At 45.2% G+C, this 25,199-nt stretch overlaps 1 protein-coding gene across 6 annotated transcripts in view; it reads left to right on the top strand.

Annotated features, from left to right (window-relative positions):
• plekhg4b (pleckstrin homology domain containing, family G (with RhoGef domain) member 4B) overlaps positions 1-25,199 on the top strand; it is a 320,410-nt gene that overhangs the window by 178,205 nt on the left and 117,006 nt on the right. Inside the window, exon 1 of one of the 6 annotated variants that reach the window (XM_085989110.1) lies at positions 16,809-16,911. The exons of the other annotated variants lie outside the window; for them this stretch is intronic. Within the exon in view, the coding sequence (XP_085845236.1) occupies positions 16,861-16,911 (51 nt within the window). The 5' untranslated portion in view covers positions 16,809-16,860. Of the gene's footprint in view, positions 1-16,808; positions 16,912-25,199 lie in introns of those variants that run through there. 6 annotated transcript variants of the gene reach the window in all.

Genomic DNA, 25,199 nt, shown 5'->3' on the forward strand with positions numbered 1-25,199 from the left:
GGAGCTTGCTGTGCACAAATTGGCTGCCACATTTCCTACATTACAACAGTGACTGCACTTCAAGAAGTACTTCATTGGCTGTAAAGCACTTTGGATGTCCTGAGGTCGGGAAAGGCGCTATATAAATGCGAGTTCCTTTTTTCTAGGTACACTGGTAATAGTTCTGACAGATGTGTAGATGTCAGTGCCATTGGCTCAGTTGACCCTTGCAGGGGAATTTTCTCTGCAGTGTTGCAAATGTGCTGGGTTTGCTTCAGTCCCTCGTCCTCTATCAGCTGTGATGATGGTGGGTTAGTCCTTGCCTCGTGCAGGTACCTCTGTCGGAGTCTTAGAAGCCTTTCTTCCACTGTCTGGATGTTGTGAAGATAAGCTAAGCGTATGTATCACGGGAAGCGATTTGCTGCCCTTATTGCCCAGTTCTGGATTGTTTGAGGTCTCCTCACCTGTGTGGCCACCTCTTGTTGCATCAGGCTGGGTAACTACATTCCAGGATCAGACGAGGGTAGCTTTGCACAATCTGAGGAAAATTCTTGGGCTGCCTCTGTGCTTCTTTCCACAAAGGACTTGTGTTTGGCCCAGTCTGTCAGTAAAGGCATCGATGAGTTGTGTCCAAATTGTTCCCAGGCACTTTGTTCTGCTGGTTTTTCAAAGTGATTTAAATAAAGGGCCTCTTTAAGCATACTGATGTGAGTTGCTGGCTGATTTTCTTTCTCTTTGCGGTGGATAATCTATTTACAGTGGTGCATTTGTCCTTTTTAATAGAGTACAAGGTCAAATTCGGTTCTGATCAGTGCCCTCAAACTGAATTTGATCTGCGCCATATTTTTGGGATATGGTGAAGTACATTATTAAAACAGCTTTGAGACACTTTAAGAAGAATCGCATCAGACTTCATGTCGAGAGCATTGAGTGGGCACGGGATTACTTTACAGACGGGTATTGTCAGGGGGGAAGGACAGAGAGCCAGTGCGGAGTAATTAGGCCCTTTGGTATGACTGAAATTAAAACTGTCCTAGTTTCGGTTGGTTGAGCAGACCCTTGCTAGCATGAATGAAACTCTTGTCTCAGCCATTGCTTGGTCAAAAATGTTAAATCTTTTTCATCAACTTGTGTCAGGCAATCTTTAAGTCATTCATGCATCCGCCTAGGCTTAGATCAAGTAGTTAAAGAGACAGTACTGCTTTGTTATCCTACAGATTGGATTTTGGAGGAGAAAGTCATACCATCACAGCCTTTATTGTCTCACATTGATTTCAATGTCATCCTGCTCTGAAAATCTCTTCAGGTTATAGAATATGGTTGAGAACTCTTCAAATCCTGGAGGGGTGCACATTTGTCCAGAAGACACGATCTTACAGTATTGACATGAAGCAAAATTGTACCATATTTCACCTGAATGTTGTGACCTTGATCAGACAATCATTCAGACAAGTGTTTTGTTGATGTTAGCGAGGTTTCCCCAACCAGGCAACAGTTTTAATTTCAAGCATACCATCGATTTAATTATTTTGTGTTGTTTCTCTGCTGAATGTATCCATCTGTAACAGTAATGCTGCAACTGCTCAGTACACACAACAACCTCAGTTTTGGAACAGGACTATTTCATCCAGTTCACCATGACAGTCAATAGTGGCGTGACATTTAGGTCTGCTTTATGGGCTCATCTTCGATGTGGGTGCAGCTAAGGATGGGGTGGAGTCAGTTTTAATACGATGTCCGTGTGTTGCCAGTCACATTCAATTCAATTTTCTCCCCAGTCGCTCAACAGGTAAATGCACCACGTGGTGTGGTACTAAGCCCAAGGGTGCTGAGGTCAAATACAAGCCAGCTAATTTAGCCCAGACTGACCCTGGAAACTTTCTATTCAGCAACACATCTGTTTACTCAATTGGAAAAGTCTCAGGCTTGGCTCAGTTTGATCTAAGATTTCAGATTTATTACCAACAGTTAGTAGTCAGACTGTGTGCCACCTCTGGTTAACTTTAAGTGCTAAGAAATCAATGACTTGGAAATTTGAACTAATTCCGTGGCAAATTCCATCACCAAGATCGCCTACTTCCACCTCTGAAGCATCGCCCGACTCCGCCCCTGCCTCAGTTCATCTGCTGCTGAAACCCTCACCCATGACTTTGTTGCATCTAGACTCAACTATTCCAAAGCTCTCCAGGCCAGCCTCCCACCCTGCACCCTCCATAAACTTCAGCTCATCCAAAACTCTGCTGCCCGATCCTAACTTGCACCAAGTCCCGCTCACCCATCATCCCTGTGCTCGCTGACCTACATTGGCTCCTGGTTGATCAATGCCTCGATTTTAAAATTTGCATCCTTGTTTTCAAACTCCTCCATGGCCTCGCCCCCTCGTCCAGCCCGAAAACCCTCTGAGATATCTCTCCTCCTCCAATTCTGGCCTCTTGAGCAACCCCGATTTTAATTGCTCCACCATTGGTGGCCGTGCCGTCACCTGCTTAGGCCCTATGCTCTGGAATTCTCTCTCTAACTTTTTCACCTCTTCCTCTTTTCCTCCTTTAAGACGCTTCTTAAAACCTATCTCTTTGACCAAGTATCTGCCCAAATATCTCCTTCTGTGGCTTGGTGTCAAATTTTGTTTGATAACGCTCCTGTGAAGCGACTTGGGACGTTTTACTACGTTAAAGGCGCTATATAAATGTAAGTTGCTGTTACTAAAATGTTTGTTTGTTGGGCTGCGCCTGTTGTTAATTTTTAATTATAATCCCTTTCAATAGGATTTTCAAAATTGAGGTCTGCAGGAGGGAGATAAAACCGAGGAACAGGTTTATCTCACAGTTTTCATTGTTTTATGAGGTGGAATCATTGACCCAAATGCGGGCTTGGAAGTACTGGTTACCCAATATCATTCCTTGGAGCAGAGACCAAATCAAAAACGTATGACAGATCAGTCAGGGTCTTTTTGAAATACTGTTACTTTTAAATCTCCCCTCTTTGATTTTCTAGCAAGTCACCCATAGCAGCCAACTTCACTCTGGCGGATTGCATCTGGACTTATAAACTGCAGTTACTATGCCTGGCAAATAAAAGGAGCTATATAAAAACCAGGTGGCAACTCTTGTTGCTAGCTCCTGTCAGAACAGGTGTGAATACAGAGACAGGAATCTGTACAGACAGTGGTGGGGGAGTGAACATTTAACCAGACACAGGATAGTCAATTTGACTTATCTTTGAAATGGAGTGAGCCATCTTTCCAGAATGTCAGGATTGTTTTGGCTAGGTTTGAAAGTGAAGCTGATGGAAATGGTTGATGAGTGTTGCTATCTTTAGCTTCAATAGCTTGGATCCGAGTGTGAGTTTGCCGTCCTTTTCCATCTGTTGTACACCTTTCAGGTGTTTCCTGGGATGGCTCATTAATAAGACCTGAAGAGAAGCTATTGATGTGCCTCATTTCCCACAAAATGAATCTCTGTCTCTTTTGATCATATTTCTTCCTCCTTTGAGTATTTAGAGATGGTAGAGGTTGGATATGTGTATGTGTATATATATATATAAAATATCTTATGTGAGGGTCGCGCATGACTTTCCATGTATGAGTGAGGGGTTAGCTCTCCCTATTTGCCTAGCTATGAGTAGTGGTGTGGCGGGGCAGGGAGAGGGGAAGGTGAACATGCACCTTTGGGGCTGGGAAGTCTCTGCCCCATCAGGTGAAGGGTAACTTCTCTCCTTCCCTTCCCTCTTCTCTCCCTTCCCGCTGCTTCCTTCCCTCCGTCCTTCTGTCACTCCCTCCTTCTTTCACTCCTTCTTTCTTTCACTCCCTCCTTTCTTCATCCTTCCTCCCTTCACTCCCTCCTTCCTTCACTCCCTTCCCTCCCTCCCACTCTCAGCAGTACAGGAAACTTCGCGATATCCGGCACCGACGGGGCCGAGCTGCTGCCGATCTATCAAAACTTCCGGATAGACCAGCGCTAATGTTGAAGGATTACGGAGGTTTTCATCTCCGTATCTGACAACAAACACTGTTGCTTAGCAACAGCTTGTAAACACTCGGCCCGTACCTTGGAAGCATCTCTGAAGCTGTTGCTAAGCTACAGAGACGCTTTCCAGAGCCTGACTGTTAAAAAAATGCAAGGAGAAGAAAAAAACCTAACCAAAATGGCTGCTGATTTCTGCCGTTAGATCGAGGTTTCCGGACATACAACCTCCGGATAAACCAAAGTTTTCTGTACTTGGAATGCGCACTACCAAAGGTATTCTTTTAGACAGCATAAACAAAGCGGGGGTTGTCCAACCAAATGGCTTTAACTGTGGCAGACTCAGCATTTCGAGAGATCCTATCTGAACCCAGTGAGCCATCAGAAGTGCTGAAAGTACAGGGAAGGAGAACCATGCTGCGTGCATTTGAAATTGTTTCCCCCCCCCCCCCCCCCCTTGTGCACAATCTATTCAGCTGGTCCAGTACTCAGTTGTGATGACAGTGTTAAGTGTTTAGTCCAAGAAACTGTGGGCATTTCTCTTCACATATTAGTGGGAAATATTACTGGTTTATTGATACACAGCACAAGGTCCAGTAGCAAAGGGTCATTAGGCATTTTATGAGCACTAATTAATTTTTGACATGTAGAATGAGATAATCATCTGGTCACAAATGTCCCATCAAAGCATCATCATGCTGGTTAGGGTACAGTAGTGTAGTGGTTATGTTACTGCACTAGTAATCCAGAGGCCTAGACTAGCAATCCAGAAAACGGGAGTTCAGACCCCCCCCATAACAGTTTGAGATTGAAATTAGTTTAAAAAAAAGCTGGGAATAAGAAGCTGGTATCAGTGAAAGTGAGCATGAAGCTGTCGGATTGTCGTAAAAACCCAACTGGTTCACTAATGTCCTTCAGGGAAGGAAACCTGCTGTCCTTAATCAGTCTGGCCTATATGTGACTCCAGTCCCCCACCAACGTGGTTGACTCTTAACTGCCCTCTGAAGTGGCCCAGCCAGCAAGCAACTCAGTTGTATCAAATCGCTACAAAGAATATGGACTGCAGCGCTTCAAGAAGAAGGCCCACCATCAGCTTCTCAGGGTAAATAGGGGATGAGCAATAGATTCTGGGCTTGCCAGTGATGCCCACATCCCGAGAATGACATTCAAAAAAAAATCTCCTCACCTGCTGCATTTTGAATTTTCAGATTTTAGTGACGTAATGGCTTTTTTTTCTGTCTTCTAATTCTTTTTTTCTTTTTGCTTGCTTATATATTCTTTTCCCCTAACCCCCCCACCCCCCCACACCCCCACCAACCCACTATCCTTCTTATAACGCTCTGTCAGGCAGCCCTTTAGCCAGTACCTAGCTGGGAAGTGTTAGAATACCAGGGCATGACCCTCTCTGCCTCCCTGTGGAAACAACTGCTGACCTTTGCTGGGCCTCTCTCCATGACAACAGAGTTCAAATTCGAAGGTCACAGTGTGGGGAATAATGTTCCCTATCCCCTTAGTTTGTTCCATGCTTAGTTGGTTGAATGCATTTTGTGCTTTTTCACTTCATACACTCTCATTTCATATCTGATATTGATATTGATTTGCAGCAAGTTTTCAAAAAAAATTCGACAAGTGGATCCCATCATCACTCTCTTGAATCCTTGATGTTCCCCATGATCCACAGTTTCCACTTTCATCCCTGATTGATTTCAATTATGGTACAAAATGCATCTGTGATCAAAAAAAATGTTTCTCTGCTTTGGGCTGATGTTGGAGGATGTGTTTCACATACATTGCCAACTAAATGACCCTAAATAGGTGCTCAAATGGGACATTTCATTAAAGGCCAGATGAGAAGAAATACATGTCAATGGAATCTTTTATAACTATTTCCCTCCTCTTCCCCTGACAGCGGACGGGCCCCAATACCTCTCCCAAGTGTCCGTTGTTCATGTGTGAGATTAGACTGTAGGGCATACCACAGTCGAGCCTGATCCTGTCTTAACCCAACATCCACTTACGTATGCACTTTCCAGCAGCATCACCGTATAGAAAGAAAGACTTGAATTCTTATAGCACCTTTCACATTCTCAGGACGTCCCAAAGCATTTCACAGCCAATGAAGTACTTCTTGAAGTATAGTCGCTGTTGTACTGTAGGAAATGTGGCAGCTAATTTGCACACAGTAAGATCCCACAAACAGTAATATGATAAATGGCCAATAGTCTGATTTAGTGATGTTGGGTGAGGGATAAATATTGGCCAGGACACCGGGGAGAACTCCATTACTCTTCTTCGAATAGCGCCATGGGATCTTTTACGTCCACCTGAGAGGGCAGATAGGGCCTCGGTTAAACATCTCATCTGAACGATGGCACTGCCGACAGTGCAGCACTCCCTCAGTATTGCATGGGAGTGTCAGCCTAGATTATGTCATCAAGTCTCTGGAGTTGGGCTTGAATCCACAACCTCCTGGCTTAAAGGCGAGAGTGCTATCAACTGAGCCAGGACTAACAACTAAATAGTAGGCCTGGCTGATCTTTTCCTCTCCCCAAACCAGCGACACTGAGGTCAATTATAGCAGCCTCATCACTGCTCCAGCTGGTATCAGCTGATAAAGGGCATGGGTCAAACTGGGGCAGTCTTGCTCTGTACAGTTCGGTACCATACAATGCAGTGCAGTGGGTCATTGAGCAACCTAGGGGCTCCAAATCAGGCTTTCAAAAGCTGCAATCACTTTTGGTCATAAAATACGATTCATTATTGTGAGCTAAAAGAGGGAAGACTATGCAGAGGCTATGATTCTTTCACACTCTGGAGGAAGAAACCTGCTGGATTGTACAGGTTAGCGGCATTGTAAGCATAATGGGAAGACTTCTAGCAAAATCCCTTAAATGTTCTAAGTGTAATAGCAATCTGAGGAAATCTCACCCACTCGCGAGGCGCCACAGATAGGTGATGCTGTGTAAAGGTGCCAAGGACCACAGGCTGCAGGAATCTTTCACTGGACACACTGCTTTGCAATTTCCTTTCACAGCAGATTTAGCGAGAGGGCTTTCGGTGGGTGAGCAGAAAGCTGTGTCTTTACTCAGGAGAAACAGCTGCCTTTCCTATTCTTCTCATTTTGCCTGCTGTCATTTTCAAATGGAGTGAAATGCTTCATCAGAACGTTAGCTGCAGTTGGTGGGACTTCATACAGATTAGCACCGTAATGTTTGGACAGCTGCGATCGTGATTGAAGGACTTCATTAATGTTCTGGAATGTTCTGGCCATTTTTATTTATTGATGTAGTTTCTGTAAATATTTTCTTTGCTTTAAGAGAACGTTACCATCACTTTGGCGGGAAGGGGGGAGTGTTTTAGGGAACACATTAGCTGATTTGCCCTCGTGCTCAGAGCCTCAAGTTCGTGCTACATTGCAAAAGTTTCCTTTTTTGCACTCAACTTGTTTTAAATACTAGACAAAGGTTAAAATTAAATGGACGCTGGTTTCTTCGATCCCTAACCTGTGCTTATAGTCCTTCATCATCGTCGCTGGTTCAATATCCTGGAACTCCCTACCTAACAGCAGTGTGGGAGCACCTTCACCGCATGGACTGCAGTGGTTCAAGAGGAAAGCTCACCACCACCTTCTCAAGACAGCTAGGGATGGGCAATAAATGCCGGTCTTGCCAGCGACGCCCACACTCCGAGAATCAATAAAAAATTGACATTGTGGGACTGATTCAGGATCTGTATCGCAGGTTTTTAAAAATTCATTTATGGGTGTGGGCGTTGTCTCAGGATAAGGGGTAGGCCATTTAAGACCGAGATGAGGAGGAATTTCTTCACTCAGATGGTTGTGAATCTTTGGAATTCTCTGCCCCAGAGGGCTGTGAATGCTGAGTCATTGGGTATATTCAAAACAGACGTCAATAGATTTCTGACTACAGGAAACTTTGTGTTATCCGGAGGCTAAATGTCCGGCAAGCTCGAGCCACCGGCAAAAATCAGGAGCTGTTTCGTTAGGTTTTTTTTCTTTTTGTTGCTTTTTATTCAACAGTCAAGCTCTGCAAGGTCTCGCTGAAGCTGTTGCTAAGCTACAGAGACGCTTGCAAGGTACGGCCGACTGTTTAGAAGCTGTTGCTAAGCAACAGGGTTTGTTGCCAGATACGGAGCTCAAAATCTCCGTATGTTTCAACATTAGCGCTGGTTTGTCTGGCAGTTTTGATGGGACGGCAACAGCTCGGTCCCGTCGGTGCCAGATAGCACAAAGTTTCCTGTAGTAAGGGCATCAAGGGACATGGGGATAGGGCAGGAAAGTGGAGTTGAGGTCGAAGAATTCTCTGCCCCAAAGGGCTGTGGATGCTGAGTTGTTGAGTATATTCAAGACTGAGATAGATAGATTTTTGGACTCTAGGGGAATCAAGAGGTATGGAGAGAAAGTGGAGTAGAGGTCGATGATCAGCCACGATCTTATTGAATGGTGGAGCAGGCTCGAGGGACCGTATGGCCTTCTCCTGCTCCTATTTCTTATGGTCTTAAGGTAGGAAATGCGGTAACCAATTTGCAAAGAGCAAGGTCCCACAAACAGCAATAACATAATGACCAGATAATTTGTTTTCTTGATGTTGGTTGGGGATAAATATTGGCCAGGACACCAGGCCGAACTCCCCTGCTCTTCTGCGAATAGTGCCAAGAGACCTTTTACATCCACCTTGGAGAGCAGACGGGACCACCGTTTAATGTCTCATCTGAAAGATGGCACCTCTGACAGTGCAGCACTCCCTCAGTACTGCACTGGGATTGTCAGCCTAGATTTTGTGCTCAAGATTCTAAAGAAAGAGGTGCTTGAACCCACAATCTTCAGGCTCAGAGGGGAGAGTGCAACCACTATGCCACGACCGATACCTTGGAAGATCGATACAGGCCAGTGGGCTCAAAAGCACTTGCGACCAGAAATATAGCTGGCCTTCCCCTCCCGTGGCAAGTGTTTGTTTGTTTGAAGTGGTGCCACAATCGCACCAGTGCTCTCTCATTTACTTTGCTGCCTCATTCTTGATGGGATGTGACAGTTGGCTCAGGTTTCTGCTTCTGATCACTATCCAGTGACCCATGTGGTTGAACAGCACAACAACAACTTCTGGTTTAGGCTGTCGCACGAAGAATGGGCCCTTGCGTGAGGTACTGGAGGGTGTCCTTGGAACCATGCCTGACAAGAGGTAGTGCCTTCAACCACAACACCTTATATTAATGTAGGGCCTTTAACATTGTGAAGCACCTTGACATGTTTTACTATCAAAATTTGACACCGAACAGGTGACCAAAAACTTGGTCAAAGATGTAGGTTTTAAGGAGTGTCTTAAAGGAGGAGAGAGCGGTAGCGAGGCAGTGAGGTTTAGGGATGGAACTCTAGAGCTTCGGGTCTACATGGCTGAAGGCAGGACCACCAATGGTGGAGCGATGAAAATCGGGGATGCACAAGAGGTCAGAATTGGTGGCGCGCCGAGATCTCGGAAAGTTATCGGGCTAGGTCTAGGGAGGTGAGCGGGGAGGAAACTGGGGGTAAAAAAAAGATGAAAACAATATAGTTCCTTTCACCACATCACGTCTGCCTTGGCCCCCTGGTAACACAATGCACTTGGCTTTTCATGGTGGGATGGAATGCAGTCAGTAACAGTCCCACGCTGTATGTGAACAAATCTCCTCGGAACTTCAACGGAATTCTTGCACACCAATGTAAGAGTGCAGGGGGAAATCTATTTAAAATTAGGTTGTTATTTATTCAGCAGCGCAAAACAAATGAGGACAATGGCAGCTCGAGGGACGGTAGACTGGCACCCATTCCCTCGCCAATCCAGACCTTGCCAGTGGAATTCAGACCAATGTTCCAACTGTGTTTTCAGATTATGGAACATCTCAGTTTAAAACTGGGTAACATTACACACCAAAAGCAACACAGGACAGTGCAAGGAAACAGCTGGCTGCTTGTCTCTGTTTATCGAGTGACTTTTATTGTGTTTCCTTGCCAAACAAATGGCTGCCTCTCTGTGGAAAAAATAACACTTTGATGTTCCAGATTGTTTCAAAAGTCAAAGCTCATGGAAATGAGTATTGCGCAAGTAAAAAGGCTGATCTGGTTCTTTCCCCCTTACCCCTCCAATTCTCCAATCTTACCCCTCCTCTCATTGCAACATAGGAATTTAGGAACAGGGATCTGCTGTTAGCCATGCCAGCTCTTTTTAATCTCAATTCCCTGCCATTTCTTGATAGCCAAGAACATCCATCATATGTTGTATCTCTCCTCTTCTGCCGACATTCTCCCACCTCCAGAACACTGCCTGTTTGTCCCCCTACCCCTGGTCTTGAACCTCCAATCTGGGACACCTTCAACTCCAGAACAGATTTATATTGGCCTTTGCTCCGTCACCCTTCACAAACTCCAGTTAATCCAAAACTTCATGGCAAAGAGCCACACTACCCTCACTTCTGTCTTTGCCAAGCTCCCTCTCCCACATAGCATTGACTTCAAGGTCTTTGATCCTTATGCTCAAATCCCTCCTCAGCCACAATCCACTCCTTCACCCTTCCCGATACTAACTTACTACTTATTTCCTGCTCCCTCTGATCGCCCCTCTGATCGACCGTGAGAGATTATCTTTCAGTCCCTGCTCTTTGAAATAGTTTCCCTAAATTACTTTGTGTTTCCGTATCTCTCTTTATATATAAATGATGAGTGAGCAGTGGCTCAGTGGTAGCAGCCTTGCCTCTGAGTCAGTCGGTTGTGAGTTCACGTCTCCATTTCCAGCAACTTGAGCAGAAAGTCCAGGCTGACACTCCAGTGCAGTGCTGAGGGAGTGCTGCACTGTTGGAGGTGCCGTCTTTTGGATGAGATGTTAAACCGAGGTCCTGTCTGCCCTCAGGTGGGCGTAAAAGATTCCATGGCACTATTGTGAAGAAGAGCTGAGGAGTTCTCCCCGGTGTTCTGGCCAATATTTATCCCTCAACCAACACCACTAAAACAGGTCATCATCACATTGCTGTTTGTGGGATCTTGCTGAGCGCAAATTGGCTGCCGCATTTCTTACATTACAACAGTGTCTACACTTCAAAAGTATTTCATTGGCTGTAAAGCGCTTTTGGACATCCTGAGGTCATGAAAGGCGCTATATAACTGCAAGGTTTTTTTTATAATTCAGTGTGAAGTCTTAATAAGTCAAAATATGTGTCTCCTATTTTGTCATTGTCTTTTGCCACGTATCGTTGTAGTCTCTCTTTACTGTGAACCTTCTGCAGCTTTTCGGCATCACTCGGGGGAATCCGTGCCCTTGCGGAAAGCTGTCTGCAGCTGTTGTGCGGAGTCGTGTCACGGCTGTTATCCAGCTGTGGTATTCTGAGTGGGAGAGAAGCATTGGAATGAGGTACCAGAAGGTGCTGTGAGAACTCTACCCCAGCGTGAGCTGACACCATCAGAGGAGGCACAGGGAATGGGAGTCAGTCGCAACGTAACGTCATTGCGGGTGCAACGATAACTGATTCAGCAGGGCAGAGGCCTGCACCCAATCGGCATAGGCGCTCAGGCCACTGCTAAATGTTATTTTTCAGGCAACCCTGGATGAATGTATCCTGCACTAATTTCAGACGCGGGCTCCTAAATTTGTTTGCTTTAGTCAGAGCTTGGGGAGTAGGTAAGACCCACAGACCTAGGGGGTCATTTCAACATTGACTTCAATGGAATGTGAAACCGGGTGGTTTAGGTTAAAATTACGACCACACCGCCCTCCCCCGCCCCCCCCTCCGCCGGCTCTAGTCTGATCTCAACAGGACAGCAGTTGAGGAACTATACAACTGACCTCTGCCCTCCTGCGTTAGAGAGAGGAAAAGCTGCAAGTGGTCCAGCTCGCTGCAAAGTGCTCCCGCGTTAGATATCAGAATCAAGCTCCCCTGTGATGCCTCTGCAGTTGAATAGCCTACCAACTCGTACTATCGAAGCTCGTACATGAATCGTGGCGAGTTGGGTGACATGCTGGAACAGTATCCGGGCAAGAGTTCAATGCCTTCAAGGGAGGAAGGGAGACAATTGGCAAGAAATAAAACCAAGACACTCCCACAAAACGGCACCAGTTTAAATGCCTATTCTATCAGTTGCACCCCACTCTGATTTTCTCCCTTCCTTACCTGAAGGCAGCGACCCATTCTGGCGTACTGTTCCAAGGGCACCGGCTGCTCTCCAGAACCTCACCCACCTAGCTACTCTTCATAATTCTGCTTAGATAGTGAGTTGCCAACAGGCTATTTGGCCATGGGGTGTAGCATCACAGTCATGTAACCACCCAATATTGCACATGATGCCTCAGCTATCAATTTGTGCCTGATCTCTATTACTATGCCCCCGCCCCCCTCCACCCCCATCCTGCACGCAGCTTTTCACCAGGCTTATACACAGCGTGCTGAGCACGGCAAAATAAGTGATAATAAGACTTGTGGGGAGCCACCATGCCCCATATAAGTGGGGCAGTGTCATTAATCCTCCCTCAATACTTATACAAAATGGTTTAGTTGCACAGCAACCACAGTGTGGATTATCTCTGAATCACCCCGAGCACAGCAATTATACAAAATATTGGGCGGGTTGGAGTCTAGCCCTGGCAAGGAACCTGCCTGATTTTCCTCAATGGTGTTGAATCCCGAGTTGGGGCCCAACCAGACGTGGAGAGGAAGCAGAGTGAGATTCCTTGGAGGAGAGAGCCTCCCTGCGCTTCACTCTGGAGTCAGATTGACAGACTCCGGATATACAACGCACGCGCTGGTGTGAAGCACTGACAATAATGCTGTACTTTGTGTGTGAACGCAGCCATATTGAGCTCGCTCCGACTGAGGGATTTATTGTTCCTGATTCTACTGGGCTGATGTGTGGTGTCTGATGGGAAGAAGCAATCTAATTAAGATAAGAGCACATAGAAAACTGATGAGACCCTCAATTTGGGGCTCGATTTTCGTCGAGTCCCTGGGTGACAACCTGGCGGAGCAGCTCTCCCGTTCGATGTAGAACCCGCCCGAGTTTCATTCGGTTGAAATCACGCAGGTCTATTTTTGGTGGAGTAGGGGAAAGGGGATCTGCTGTGCCAGATTATCGTCCGGGGGGGGTCAAGATGAAAATGGACCCCCTCTTCCCCTTCACCACCCCCCCCCCCATCTCAATCCTGCTCCCAGTTCCATTTACATCAGCTGGCTGGCTATTTTGATTCTTGGCATAAACACTGTTGTCTTTTGATCCCCCATTCCCTTCACCCCACCATTGGCGGCCATGCTTTCAGCCGCCTAGGCCCTAAGCTCTGTAATTCCCTCCTTAAGTGTCAGTGTTGGCGTCGGCTGTGGCTCAGTTGGTAGCACACTCGCCTCTGAGTCAGAAGGTTGTGGGTTCAAGTCCCACCCAGGGACTTGTAGCACATAAAGCTAGGCTGACACTCCAATGCAGTGCTGAGGGAGTGCTGCACTGTCGGAGGTGCCGTCTTTCGGATGAAACGTTAAACCGAGGCCCCATCTGCTCTCTTGGGTGGACGTAAAAGATCCCATGGCACTATTTCGAAAAAGAGCAGGGGAGTTATCCCCGATGTCCTGGCCAATATTTATCCCTCAACCAACATAACAAAAACAGATTATCTGGTCAGTATCACATTGCTGTTTGAGGGAGCTTGCTGTGTGCAAATTGGCTGCCATGTTTCCCACATTACAACAGTGACTCCACTTCAAAAGTACTTCATTGGCTGTAAAGCACTTTGGGATGTCTGGTGGTCGTGAAAGGCGCTATATAAATGCAAGTCATTAAAAAAAAATCTCTCGGCCTCTCCATCTCTCTCCTTCTTTAAGATGCTGCTTAAAACCTATCTCTTTGACCAAGCTCCTGTCCTAATATCTCATTATGTGGCTCGGTGTCAAATTTTGTTTGACAACGCTCCTGTGAAGTGCCTTGGGACGTTTTACTACATTAAAGGTGCTATATAAATGCAATTTGTTTTTGTTGATTGCTGCTGTCAACCATCAAACCAAATCGCATTTTCCCACAGATTTTCTATTGTTTGCAGCTCATTTTAGGCATTTAAAAAAAATTCTCAGGATATGGGTGACGCTGGCAAGGCCGGCATTTATTGCCCTGAGACGGTGGTGGTGGGTGGCCTTCTTGAACCACTGATAGTGGTTTGATACAACTGAATGGCTTGCTTGGTCACTTCAGAGGGCATTAAGAGTCGACCACGTTGGTGTGGGTCTGGAGTCACATGTAGGCCAGACCAGGTAAAAATGGCAGGTTTCCTTCCTTAAAGGACATTAGAGAACCAGTTGGGTTTTTACAACAATCCAACAGCTTCATGGTCACTTTTATTGATTTTTTCAAAACTGAACGCCCGCCCCAAAACCCAGGCAGATTTAAGCCCTTGCTATTACTCAGAATGAAGACGTTCTACAGTACTTGGGTGAGTTGTCGAACTTTCTAAACAATGAGCACAATAATTGTCTTCTCCTCTATCTCTTTGAAAGAGATCTACTTAAGAATTAGACCGAGGAATTAGACCGAGGATTATAAGAATCGTTCTTTTGGAGACCATTGAATATTAGTTAGAGCATGATCGAATGTGAACTGTCAGGGAAGTGAACACATTAGGGATAGGGTTGCCAAACCCTCCAGGATTGTTCTGGAGTCTCCAGGAATTAATGATTAATCTCTTGGGCACTGGTTTGAGAAACCCAGGAGAAAAATCATTGGGGTGTTCAAAAAGACTTAAAAATATATATTTTTAACGCTTTCATTTATTACTAATAAAAATATTGGAGATGGCTGTGAGAGTGGGCGGGGCGGTTAGAGGTGGGAAGTCATGTGATGAAACATCCAAAAATACGGCCAACCAAAATTGGCAATTTTAATTAGGGATGAAGAAAAGATGGAATGCAAGATTAGATTGGCATTCTGGAGTTTTACTTGATTTATCTTTAGAGATCGGGGGTAAACTTTGTAAAATCTGTCCTCAAAAGTTTAAATGAGTTTAGAGTCCAGGGTCAAGCAAGTTGTACATGGCCTAAAATGGGTGGATGATCTTGAAACGTTCTTATATTTAAAATGACAGAGAGAGAGAGAGAGAGCAAGTAAGTTTTTTTTTTAAGTGGTGCAGGCCTGGTCTTGATGTTGACTTGGCAACTCCCATAGAAACCTGTCATCCAGGTGACCATTGATAGCAGATGCTGTAATTCAATGCGCACATTCACTTATATAGCTGTGATGAGAAGCAGATAAAAGGGAGCTCTGTCTTTAGTAAAGCTTTAGAAATCCAAATGTTATGAGGTAACTGGAGAAACGCTGGGCTCAATTTATACATCTTCTTAAGTAGCAGACTAATTGGTCTGCATCACACCGAAATTGAGCGAATGCCTAAATTTGGCATTTTCAGCTATTTAGCACTACAGCGAAGCCTTCAGTCTGTGTAAGTACTGTTCATCTGGTCATCGCTGTAATGATTTCTTTTTGGGTTCAATAAAGACTCATTTCTGAAAGAGAATGTTGTTTAATCTACAGTCTTGTTCAAGACTTTCTACAGCTTTTTACAGAACACACTATGCTGTGATGCATCTAGAATGAAACTGAAAGTAAAACTCCTCTGGACTGCTTGTCTCTCACATGACCTCTGCTGGTCAGGCACAAGTAATCAAAAACGCAGACAAATATGCTGTAAGGCATAAGTAATCAAACACAGACAAATATCATCACTATTTGCTGATATCATTACAATCGCCGCCTCCAGGCAAGCAGCGTCCACTAGGTTTGCGAACAATGTTCCTTCTAATTTTTTTTTGGGCACCCCGTGGCCCCTTTAAGGGGCAATGCAAACCATTCAATCGGCAAGCCGGCTGCCCGGGATCCCTGGAGCGTGCAGCTAACCCTCCAGCATTGCCCTGGAGTCTCCAGGGATTAAAGGCTAATCTCCAGGATACTGCTGTGAGCAACCCAGGAGAAAAATCATAGGGGCAATAACATTTAAAAAAAATTCCTCTGTTTAATAGTTATAAAAATAATGGACTTAGGGTGGGGGTGGGGGGAGGGCGAGATAAGCTGTTAACTGATGATGAAGAATCATCCAATCAGGTAATGAAGATTCTATTCACTTTCCGATTGACGGAGGAAGGTGGCGCACCGTGAGGATAGAGATGTCGGGCGACCAATGGCGAGAGTGTGAGGGCGGGACAATTGGAGGCAGAAGGTCATGTGATGAAACTTCCAGGAATATGGCCAACTGCAGTTGGCAACCCTAGGCCACACCGGTATGCTGAGTGTTGGACTGAAAATGGACGTACGCGAAGGGGCTGCTGTCTCCGCACTTGCTAATTTTAAGGAAGATTCACTCTGAAAGAGGGCCCTCTTCTCCCCTCAGGGGAATGGCCTCTATGTTTAAAATTACACTTTGCAGACTTGCGCCCCCAAGTTTCTTATTTGCTGGTGGGAGTTGGGCCTAGCTTATTTAAATGAGGTCTGGGAGTTACAACAGCTCGGGCCTTGCATCACGCTCGCCCCTGTGTCCCGAGTTAAAACCGCACATTGTTTTATCACTGGCTTTTGTCATAATTTTGATAATAAAGGCATAGCTCCTCTTGTTCTCCAAATATTATTTGTTGGTTGAATGATGCAGATCTTTTAAACTGTAATGGAGTAACTAAATGTAAGTGTGTTAGACTGTAAATACGGGACCCGTGATAGAAGTACAGAGTGAACAAACCTCAAATGAGACTAGAAAGTGGGAGAGTTTATTCCCACAGGATCATTATATAGTATGAGTCAGCTGGGAGGGTCCCGTTTACCTGTGTCGGCTCTCAGTTCCTGACATTTTTCCAGACAGGGTAATGAAACCGTGTAGTGAGGAGGTTTGACTGCACCACTGAGAGTCAGGGACTGACACAGATGGCAACAGATGAGATGGGATCCTCGCAAATCAATCAGGAGACTTGTACGGTAAGAGCTGTGAATATATCATCGAACCATACAGCACAGAAGGAGGCCATTCGGCCCATCATGACTGTGTTGGTTCTTTGAAAGAGCTATCCAATTAGTTCCACTCCGCTTTTGAAAGTTACTATTGAATCTGCTTCCACCTCCCTTTCAGACAGTGAATTCCAGATCATAAAAAAGCGTTAAAAATATCTCCTCATCTTCCCTCTGGTTCTTTTGCCAATTACCTTAAATCTGTGTCCTCTGGTTACCGACCCTCCTGCCAGTGGAAACAGTTTCTCCTTATTTACTCTCTCAAAACCCCTCATGATTTTGAACACCTCTGTCAAATCTCCTCTTAACCTTCTCTTCTCTCAGGAGAACAACCCCCGTTGCTCTAGACGCTCCACATAACTGAAGTTATGGATCAGGCTTCCACCAGGAACAGTTGATGGTGTGTCAACTCTCTCCCTCAGAAAGAGCTGGATAAATATCGGAGTAGGACAGAGAATGATTATACACTGCATGGAATCCAATGGCTCACGTGTGCCTGTATCGATGGAGATGTGAAAAGCAACTGGGCAGCTTTGAACGGTGGAGGTGTGGGAGTGGATCAATAACCTACAGTTTGGTTTGATTGGCTGTAATGGGTGGTTGGGCTGAATGGCCTGACTTGCTTGCTTACGTCGATCTACTCTTTAAACACTCTTTCCTGAAGGCATAACCCCTTTAAAATAGGTTTAATTGTATTTCTGGAGTGATGGGTGGAGTGGATAATGTTTTATAAATGTGCTTATCAACCAGAACAAGTCTTGCTGCAACTTATTGTGAATTCCAAATGCACATTCCAGCATATGGAGAACAACACAGAGCAGAAGGTGTGCACAAATCATTGAGAAAGGTATGAAGTATTTATAAGGAGACAGAATTTCTCCAACCGCCCCCCCCCCCGCAAGATCAGCCTTATATAAAACACATGCACAGACAGAGAGCGCTTCAGAAATGAAAGGGCAGAGCGTTTGACAGATGCAAGAATAAAAACACATTGCTTTCCTTCCCAGCAGGCTTACTTGGTAGCAACATATGTCAGGAAAAAGTCTAACAAAAATAAGCAGCTACACAGCAGCACTTCCCCAGAAACGAAGGAAGAACTGATGGAATTTTGCTGAGATGTAAGGCATTTGGGTTATTTGCTTCACTTTATTAAGAGATCCTTGCAGGAAGGGTCAGTTTGCATTTTGCTTCCGAAAAAGATTGCTTTCGTTATTGGGAGAAGAGGACCGTTAATTGTCGGTCTGCTTTTTAATGAAAATTAACAATGAAGGATTTATGGAGCAGTGTAATGGCAGCAGGAATTTCTGTCTTGCAAATCTGTACACAAACAAGCTCAGGTCCACAACCTTTCATCTCGTGAACAAATGTTTGTACTGTTTTCAATGCATCCAAAACTCTGCTGCCCGTATCCTAAGTCGCACCAAGTCCCTTTCCCCCATCACTCCTGTGCTCGCTGACCTACATTGGATGCTTGTCCGTGAACACCTCCATTTTAAAATTCTCATCCTCATGTTCAAATCCCTCCATGGCTTTGTCCCTCCCTACTCTAATAATCTCCTCCAGCCCTACAAGCCTCCTAGATCTCTGCGTTCCTCCAACTCTGGCCTCTTGTGCATTCCCCACTTCCTATGCCCCACCATTGGCAGCCGTGCCTTCAGCTGTCTAGGCCCTAAGCTTTGGAATTCCCTCTCTAAGCTTCTCAGTTTCGCTCTCCTCCTTGAAGACCCTCCTTGAAATCTACCTCATTGACCGAGGTTTTGGTAACCAGTCCTAATATCTCTGTCTTTGGCTCAATGTCAATTCTTTTTTGTCTGAATATGCTCCTGTGATGCACCTTGGGATATTTTACTATGTTAAGAGGGCTATATAAATGCAAGTTTTTTGTTTTAAAGATGGAAGAATAGGATTTCAGTCAATGCGTTCTACCCATCCCACTTAATGAGTTCATGATCTCCACTAGGTTGCCTTATATTCCCTAGAGTTTAGAAGGACGTGAGGTGATCTCATTGAAACATATACAGTTCTTACAGGGCTTGACAGGGTAGATGCAGGGAGAATGTTTCCCCTGGCTGGGGTGTCTAGAACCAGGGGTCACAGTCTCAGAATAAGGGGTCGGCCATTTAGGACTGAGATGAGGAGAAATTCCTTCACTCAGAGGGTGGTGAATCTTTGGAATTCTCTACCCCAGAGGGCTGTGGAGGCTCAGTTGTTGAGTATATTCAAAACAGAGATCGATAGATTTTTGGATATTACGGGAATCAAGGGATATGGGGATAGTGCAGGAAAGTGGAGTTGAGGTTGAAGATCAGCCATGATCTTATTAAATGGTGGAGCAGGCTCGAAGGGCTGAATGGCCTATTCCTGCTCCTATTTCTTATATTGTTTATAAAATGAAATGCAGTGGACTGTACACTACTGCCCCTTGAGCTTATTTATGTATGGCAATTTTTGATTTACAAGATAGAAATTCCTGCTGCTGTTACAATTGCTCAACAACACCTTTATTTGTGTTAAAAACATATTGACAAGTAAGGTCTCCTTCTTTCAATAATGAAAGCAAAATACAAGCGATTCTTTCTATAAGGCTTTCTCACTAAATTAAACCAAATTACCAAAGACTTTACATTTCAGATTCAACAAAATCCCAGCAATGTGATCCTTCAAAAGACAAAATTGAGAAGTCAAAGTGCAAGTTGATGAGACTGGTAGTCAGGGACTCCTTAGCAGCATTAGCAGGAGCTTGGGAATGAGGCTGAGGCTTGCCCTTTTGGTTAGAGGACGGCTTAAAACAGCAACTTACAAAATGGGACATTCAAAAAAGGAAGTCTTTTCTATCATGGTTTTTGATATCCTTTAAGATCAACCTTGAATGTGAGACCACCTCTTTTTCTTAGTTATTTTCTTCTTCTCCCTGGTCTCCCTGTGCTACACAATACTTGTCGCTGCTAGGAAGGAACAGGAGGAGGCCATTAAACCACTCGAGCCTGTTCTGCCATTCAATTAGATCATGGATGATCTGCATCTTAATCTACCTGCCTTGGTTCCATATTTCTTAATGCCCTATTTTCAGTTGACCCCTAGCCTCAACATCCTTTTGTGGGAGAGGGTTCCAGATTTCCGCTGCTCTTTGTGTGAAGAAATGCTTTCAGTCGCCATCCCTGAACTGCCTAGCTCTAATTTTAAGGTTATGTCCCCTTATTCTGGATTCCCCGCCAGAGAAGTAATTTCTCTTTATCTACTCTATCAATTCCTTTAGTCATCTTAAACACCTCAATTAGATCACCTCTTAATTTTTTTATACTCGAGGGAATACAAGTCTAGTCTATGCAACCTGCCGTCATAATGTAACCCCTTTAGCTGCCAGGAAGTTCATGAGAACAGCTGACTGTGAACCTCCCTCTGATTGTCCTCTGTCGCTGTGGGTAAGGACCTGGCTTCTCTTCAACAGTTTGTCACTGTGGCATAATAACATTGCTTGGTTGGTGAGGGGAAGGGAACTGTTGGCACAAACCCACATTTCGCCTGCCCAAGCCTGGCATTACCTCTTTGTAAAGACACAGATGCCCAGTCAATGGAGGTCCATGGACAGCCTACCAGGAAAGAAAGTCATGGCAGTTGCCAGCATTGATGCACCCTATAGTTTTTCCAGTGCTTCCATAGAAAATCCCAAGAGGAATCAACAGTTTAGGCCTGTGGTACAAAGTTTGGGTTAACACTCGCCTGGTGTCCCTGAATAAATGAACTCAAATCAGGGTAATACTAGACTGGTGTCCCTGAATAAATTAAATCAGGGCTAACACGAGACTGGTGTCACTGAATAAATGAAATCGGGGATAACACTAGACTTGTGTCCCTGAAGACACAAGATTAAATGGTACAGATTAAATGGTAAGAGACGGCAAATTTCTGAAGTCGCTAAACTGATGAAAGCACAGACAAGTTAAAAGAGTGGGATGTCTTTAATGTCTGTTTGGTAAAGGAGACTACATTGAACGGTAGTCCCTCCTGAGCTTACCATTGAAAGAAGAATGTAAATCATCCAGCACTCCCTAAACCAGCTGGCTTTGGCTCCCCCCAGATTACCTGGAGTAACAGATGTGTCGGTCAGTTTATTGGGCTTAACTCTCAGTCCCAAAAGCACTGCCTGGGGAAGGGGTTCAGACTGTGGGCGGGTGAGATGTGCAGCTGTGTTCTATTAAGCCCACCCAGATTCAAGATACTGGGCCTGGAGCAGGAGGAGTGTTGCTCCACTAGAAAAGAATCGTGTTTTCAGTTTGTTTTTCACCTTTTGATGTTGTCCACTTTTAAATTTCCTCTGTGGTTCGATTGTGTGATAGTCACCCGCAAAGATCAGGAAGGCCCCAAGTTCAGCTGGCAGTCTGTACTGAGTTGGTTGACGGCAGTAGGCATTGTATGACTGGACCCAACTCATCTACTGTAGGCTAAGGACTGGGAAGAAAGAAATGGGCCAGGGTCCAAATCCCAAGCGCTGACCCATGATCCCCACTCACGGGTGCATGTGTAGATGTTGAGTGAAGATAGGATCAGTTTTCGCTGCTTGGTGTCCAACTGGCCGACTGACACTCATTGTGAAGAACGGCGCATTGAACAAGACATTGGAGAGCTGATGTTGCTCATCGAACTGTACTCGAGCTGGAGAAAGCTGGAGGAGGAATAGGTGTCAGATTGTTGGTGGTACAGTCTCAATAGTACTGTTATCAAAGGCAAGTGAAGAATACAGCCCCTTTTAAACAGTCACTGTTAATGAGACTCTGCCTTACTGACTATTGGATTATATATGCGGTCCTGCTCTTCACCAGTGATGACTGGAGCAGATCATCTGCACAGGCTAGTTGGCTAGTTAACCTGCTTTCAGTGTAAGTTGCTGGCTCTGGCTGTGCCGGTTTCAGGCAGCTGACTTATCGTTTGGACAAAGAACTGAGAAGTGTGTTTCCAGCCACAGAACAGCAGATGCAAATGTTTGGATTCATAAAAATCGCACGTGCCAAGTCCATCTGAAGGGAGTAAGAAGAAATGTGGTCATTACTTAGTTGAGTGTAGAGAATGTAAAGGCCATTTCCTAATGAGATTTTACATCTGAAGAAAATTTAGAAATGTGCCAGATTGAGCTGTGTGTGATGAGCCGCGGACTTGTGTTCCCTGCTTGTGTTTCTTAGTTTGCTGCTAATCATTGTGATTTACCTGGGTCGTGTGTACTTTAATGGACGGAAGATGTCCACTGGTGCATTGGAGACACTCTAAACAGGCTGGGAAGATTTCCTGTGTTCATTGTTTCTTGTAAAATCAGAGAAGTGTTCTGAAATAGCAGTGTGGAAGCCCCATCACCAGACGGGCTGCAACGGTTCAAGAAGGTCCACCACCACTTTCTCAAAGGCAGCTAGGGATGGGCAATTAATGCAGCCTCCCCAGTGTCACCCACATCCCAAGAACAAATAATTTACAAAAAACATATTTATGTAACACTTTTTATGTAACAAAATATAATATAAGGGGTCAGAGAGAAAGCGAGAGAAGTTAGTGAAGATGCCTGAAGATAGGTTATGTCCTGTAATGAGTTGGTGAAGGTGAACTTGTCTTACTCTTGTAAGTGTTACTAGCCCTGAGAACTAAAGCAAGAAAGTCCTTTGTATCCCTGTGTGCGTGGCAACACCATAATTATGCTCCATATCTACATCATTTTGCATAATGTATATCCTAAGAGAATCATTCATGTCAGATACAGGATTTTGTTTCGAGGCTGTTGACATTGGGGAGATATTTAACAAGGTGGAGGGGCTTAGGAAGAGAATAGGTATGGTCAAATTGACATTCAGTTGGGATAGCTGGGAGAAAGAAGGAAAAATGATTGGCCAGCACCTGAGTGTACCTCAAGACATGTTGACCAATGAGTATTATAGACACGGTGGTTTTTATTCCTCTGGAGGCTGAAAATGTTTGCTCATAGTGACTTGATTCACAGGAAAAATTAAATGAACCAACATGTATTAACAGAGAAGTACGAGTATCACTCGCTGATGGCAACATGATTCTACAGCAGCTCTGATGAGTGTAGTCAGCTAGGTGGCAATGTCACAGCCAAATTGTTTAACTTATGCTAACCTTTTAAAGATTTATTGATCAGGCCGTCATTCAATGATGGACAATAAAGAGAGCAAAACTACAAAAGTACCTGAACAGAGGCCTTGGATTCAGCCTTCATTGATAAATTGGGGCCTGTTGCTGGTGGGATTATGTTTGTTTTTTGTTGTAGTTTATACAAGGTGTTCTTGAAAGGAAATCGTCCATGTGTGCCAGTGTTCAGGGTTAAAGTTTCTTTGCTAAAATCAGGTAATGGATTGCTTCTTTTCTCTTTTTTTTGGCTTAAATGTGTTTTGTTTCTGTTGTGGGAGTAAAGTACGTATCAGGCTGCAGGGCCGGTGAATTAAATCATCCTCAAAAATCCACCCCTGCAGATTGAGTAGCCTGAAGCATTCATACTTAACAATTCGTCTAGTCTGTAGAGCTCAGATCAAAGGAGGTTTTAGCCAAGTGTGTCGGTGTCACGTTTGGACAGATTTAGGTAACAGCTGACATGTAAAGCCTGCGATCAATCGGAAATCTTTCTCCCCTGCATCTTTACAAAGGCTGAAGGTGTGTCAGTTCTCGACCACACCAGGTGGACTCTTGTTAACTGCAGACAGGTATTTCAATTAAAAATGAACTGTTTTGTCTAACCGTTCTGTGAAATATAAATAATTCGTAAGATGTGGAGATAAGCTGCTCCCGCTCAGTTACAAAACATTGTTGGTTTATTGCCTACAAGTTGCCCGTATGCCATACTGAGTAAAGCAGGTTACATCCACCAAACAGGATTTCACAGCCCTCATGGTAACTTTGTTTTCTAGCCATTTGCACATATTTGATGAACAAATAGGAACATAGGAATTGCTAGATGATATAAGACCACGGTCCAAATATTTCTCCTTCTACCATCCCGGTATAGTCACATAATACAACAATAATGGAGTTGTTGACTAATCATTGCAGCCAATCTCTATCAGTTAGTCTACAACAGACCCAGACACGAGGCGAGGAAAACCCCAGTGGTGGAGAGTTTTGGGAACCATGGCCTAGAAATTCAGTGGCCTGCGCCACCAGTTTGCGCCCAAAGAGGGCTTTTGCGCCACTGTGCAAACCTACCGCGATATTTAGCGGGGCGCTAATGGCGGCGTTAGCCAGTAGCGCTGCGCCGCCACCGATGACGTCATCGATGTGCGCAGCGCCCCGCTGGCCATATTTGGTTGCTGCCGCCTCCCCCGCGCCGGCCGCAAACAGCAACCGGTACACGGGGCCTACCTGTGCCGGTAGTGGGGCGAGTTAAGGTGGAGGTGCGGCCGGCCGCTTTTTCGGCGGCCGCCTGCCCGCACCTCCTTCCCCGGCCTCCTACACCCCCCCCCCCCGCGGCATTGCCGGCTGTTTCCAGAGAGCCCGGCACTTCTCCTTGGTGCCGGGCTCATTTGCCGGCACTCGCGAGCGGGGATCGCGCTGTTGCAGGCACCTCCCCCTTAAGAATGAGAGGAAGGCCTGCAGTACCGCAGGCTGCCGTGCCGCAGCGGGTGGCGCTGCGGCACTTTACACGCCGATATTCAGTTTCAACGCCCCAAACTGGGCGCCGAAACCCTTGTTTAGCGGCCGGCTTCCACTTGGGGCGCTGAAACTGAATTTCCCGCTGGCGCAAGTGGCTCCGCGCGCAGCGGTAATTCCGGCGCCCGGGCGCCCCTAACTGAATTTCTAGCCCCATAGGTCCAAACTCAGCTGTTCCTCCCTAGCATGCTGCGCTTACCACACGTCGTGTCTCAAATTACTCGTATACTGTATCCCAAAATGTTATTTTCGGAAAGTAATCAACCTTATTTGCATTTGAATGAATCAACGCTTTCTGCTTCCTCTCTGTCTGTGTCTGTGGGTTTTAGTAGTTCGGTCACTGCTGGGAGCAAAGCATTAAATTTGGGGAATGATTATTGTCATGTGCAGGAAATTAGTAAAAATACATCATTTAAAAAAAAAAGGATTGCAGGGGTAACTAAAAAATGTTTTATCTACAGAAAGTCACAGGAATTTCCAATTTTCGCTTCTTACTTCGAGCCTGAATTTGGAAAACTACCCCTTGTATCTTTTACTATTGGGTGGTAATTCAGCAAGAAGAGTATCAGGAGCTAGTAGGCAGGTACAAAAAACAATCAAAAAGGCTAATGTTG

The sequence above is a fragment of the Somniosus microcephalus genome, chromosome 5 (genome assembly GCF_052327205.1).
Source record: "Somniosus microcephalus isolate GS21.2 chromosome 5, FLI_Smic_1.0, whole genome shotgun sequence".
NCBI lineage: Eukaryota > Metazoa > Chordata > Chondrichthyes > Squaliformes > Somniosidae > Somniosus > Somniosus microcephalus.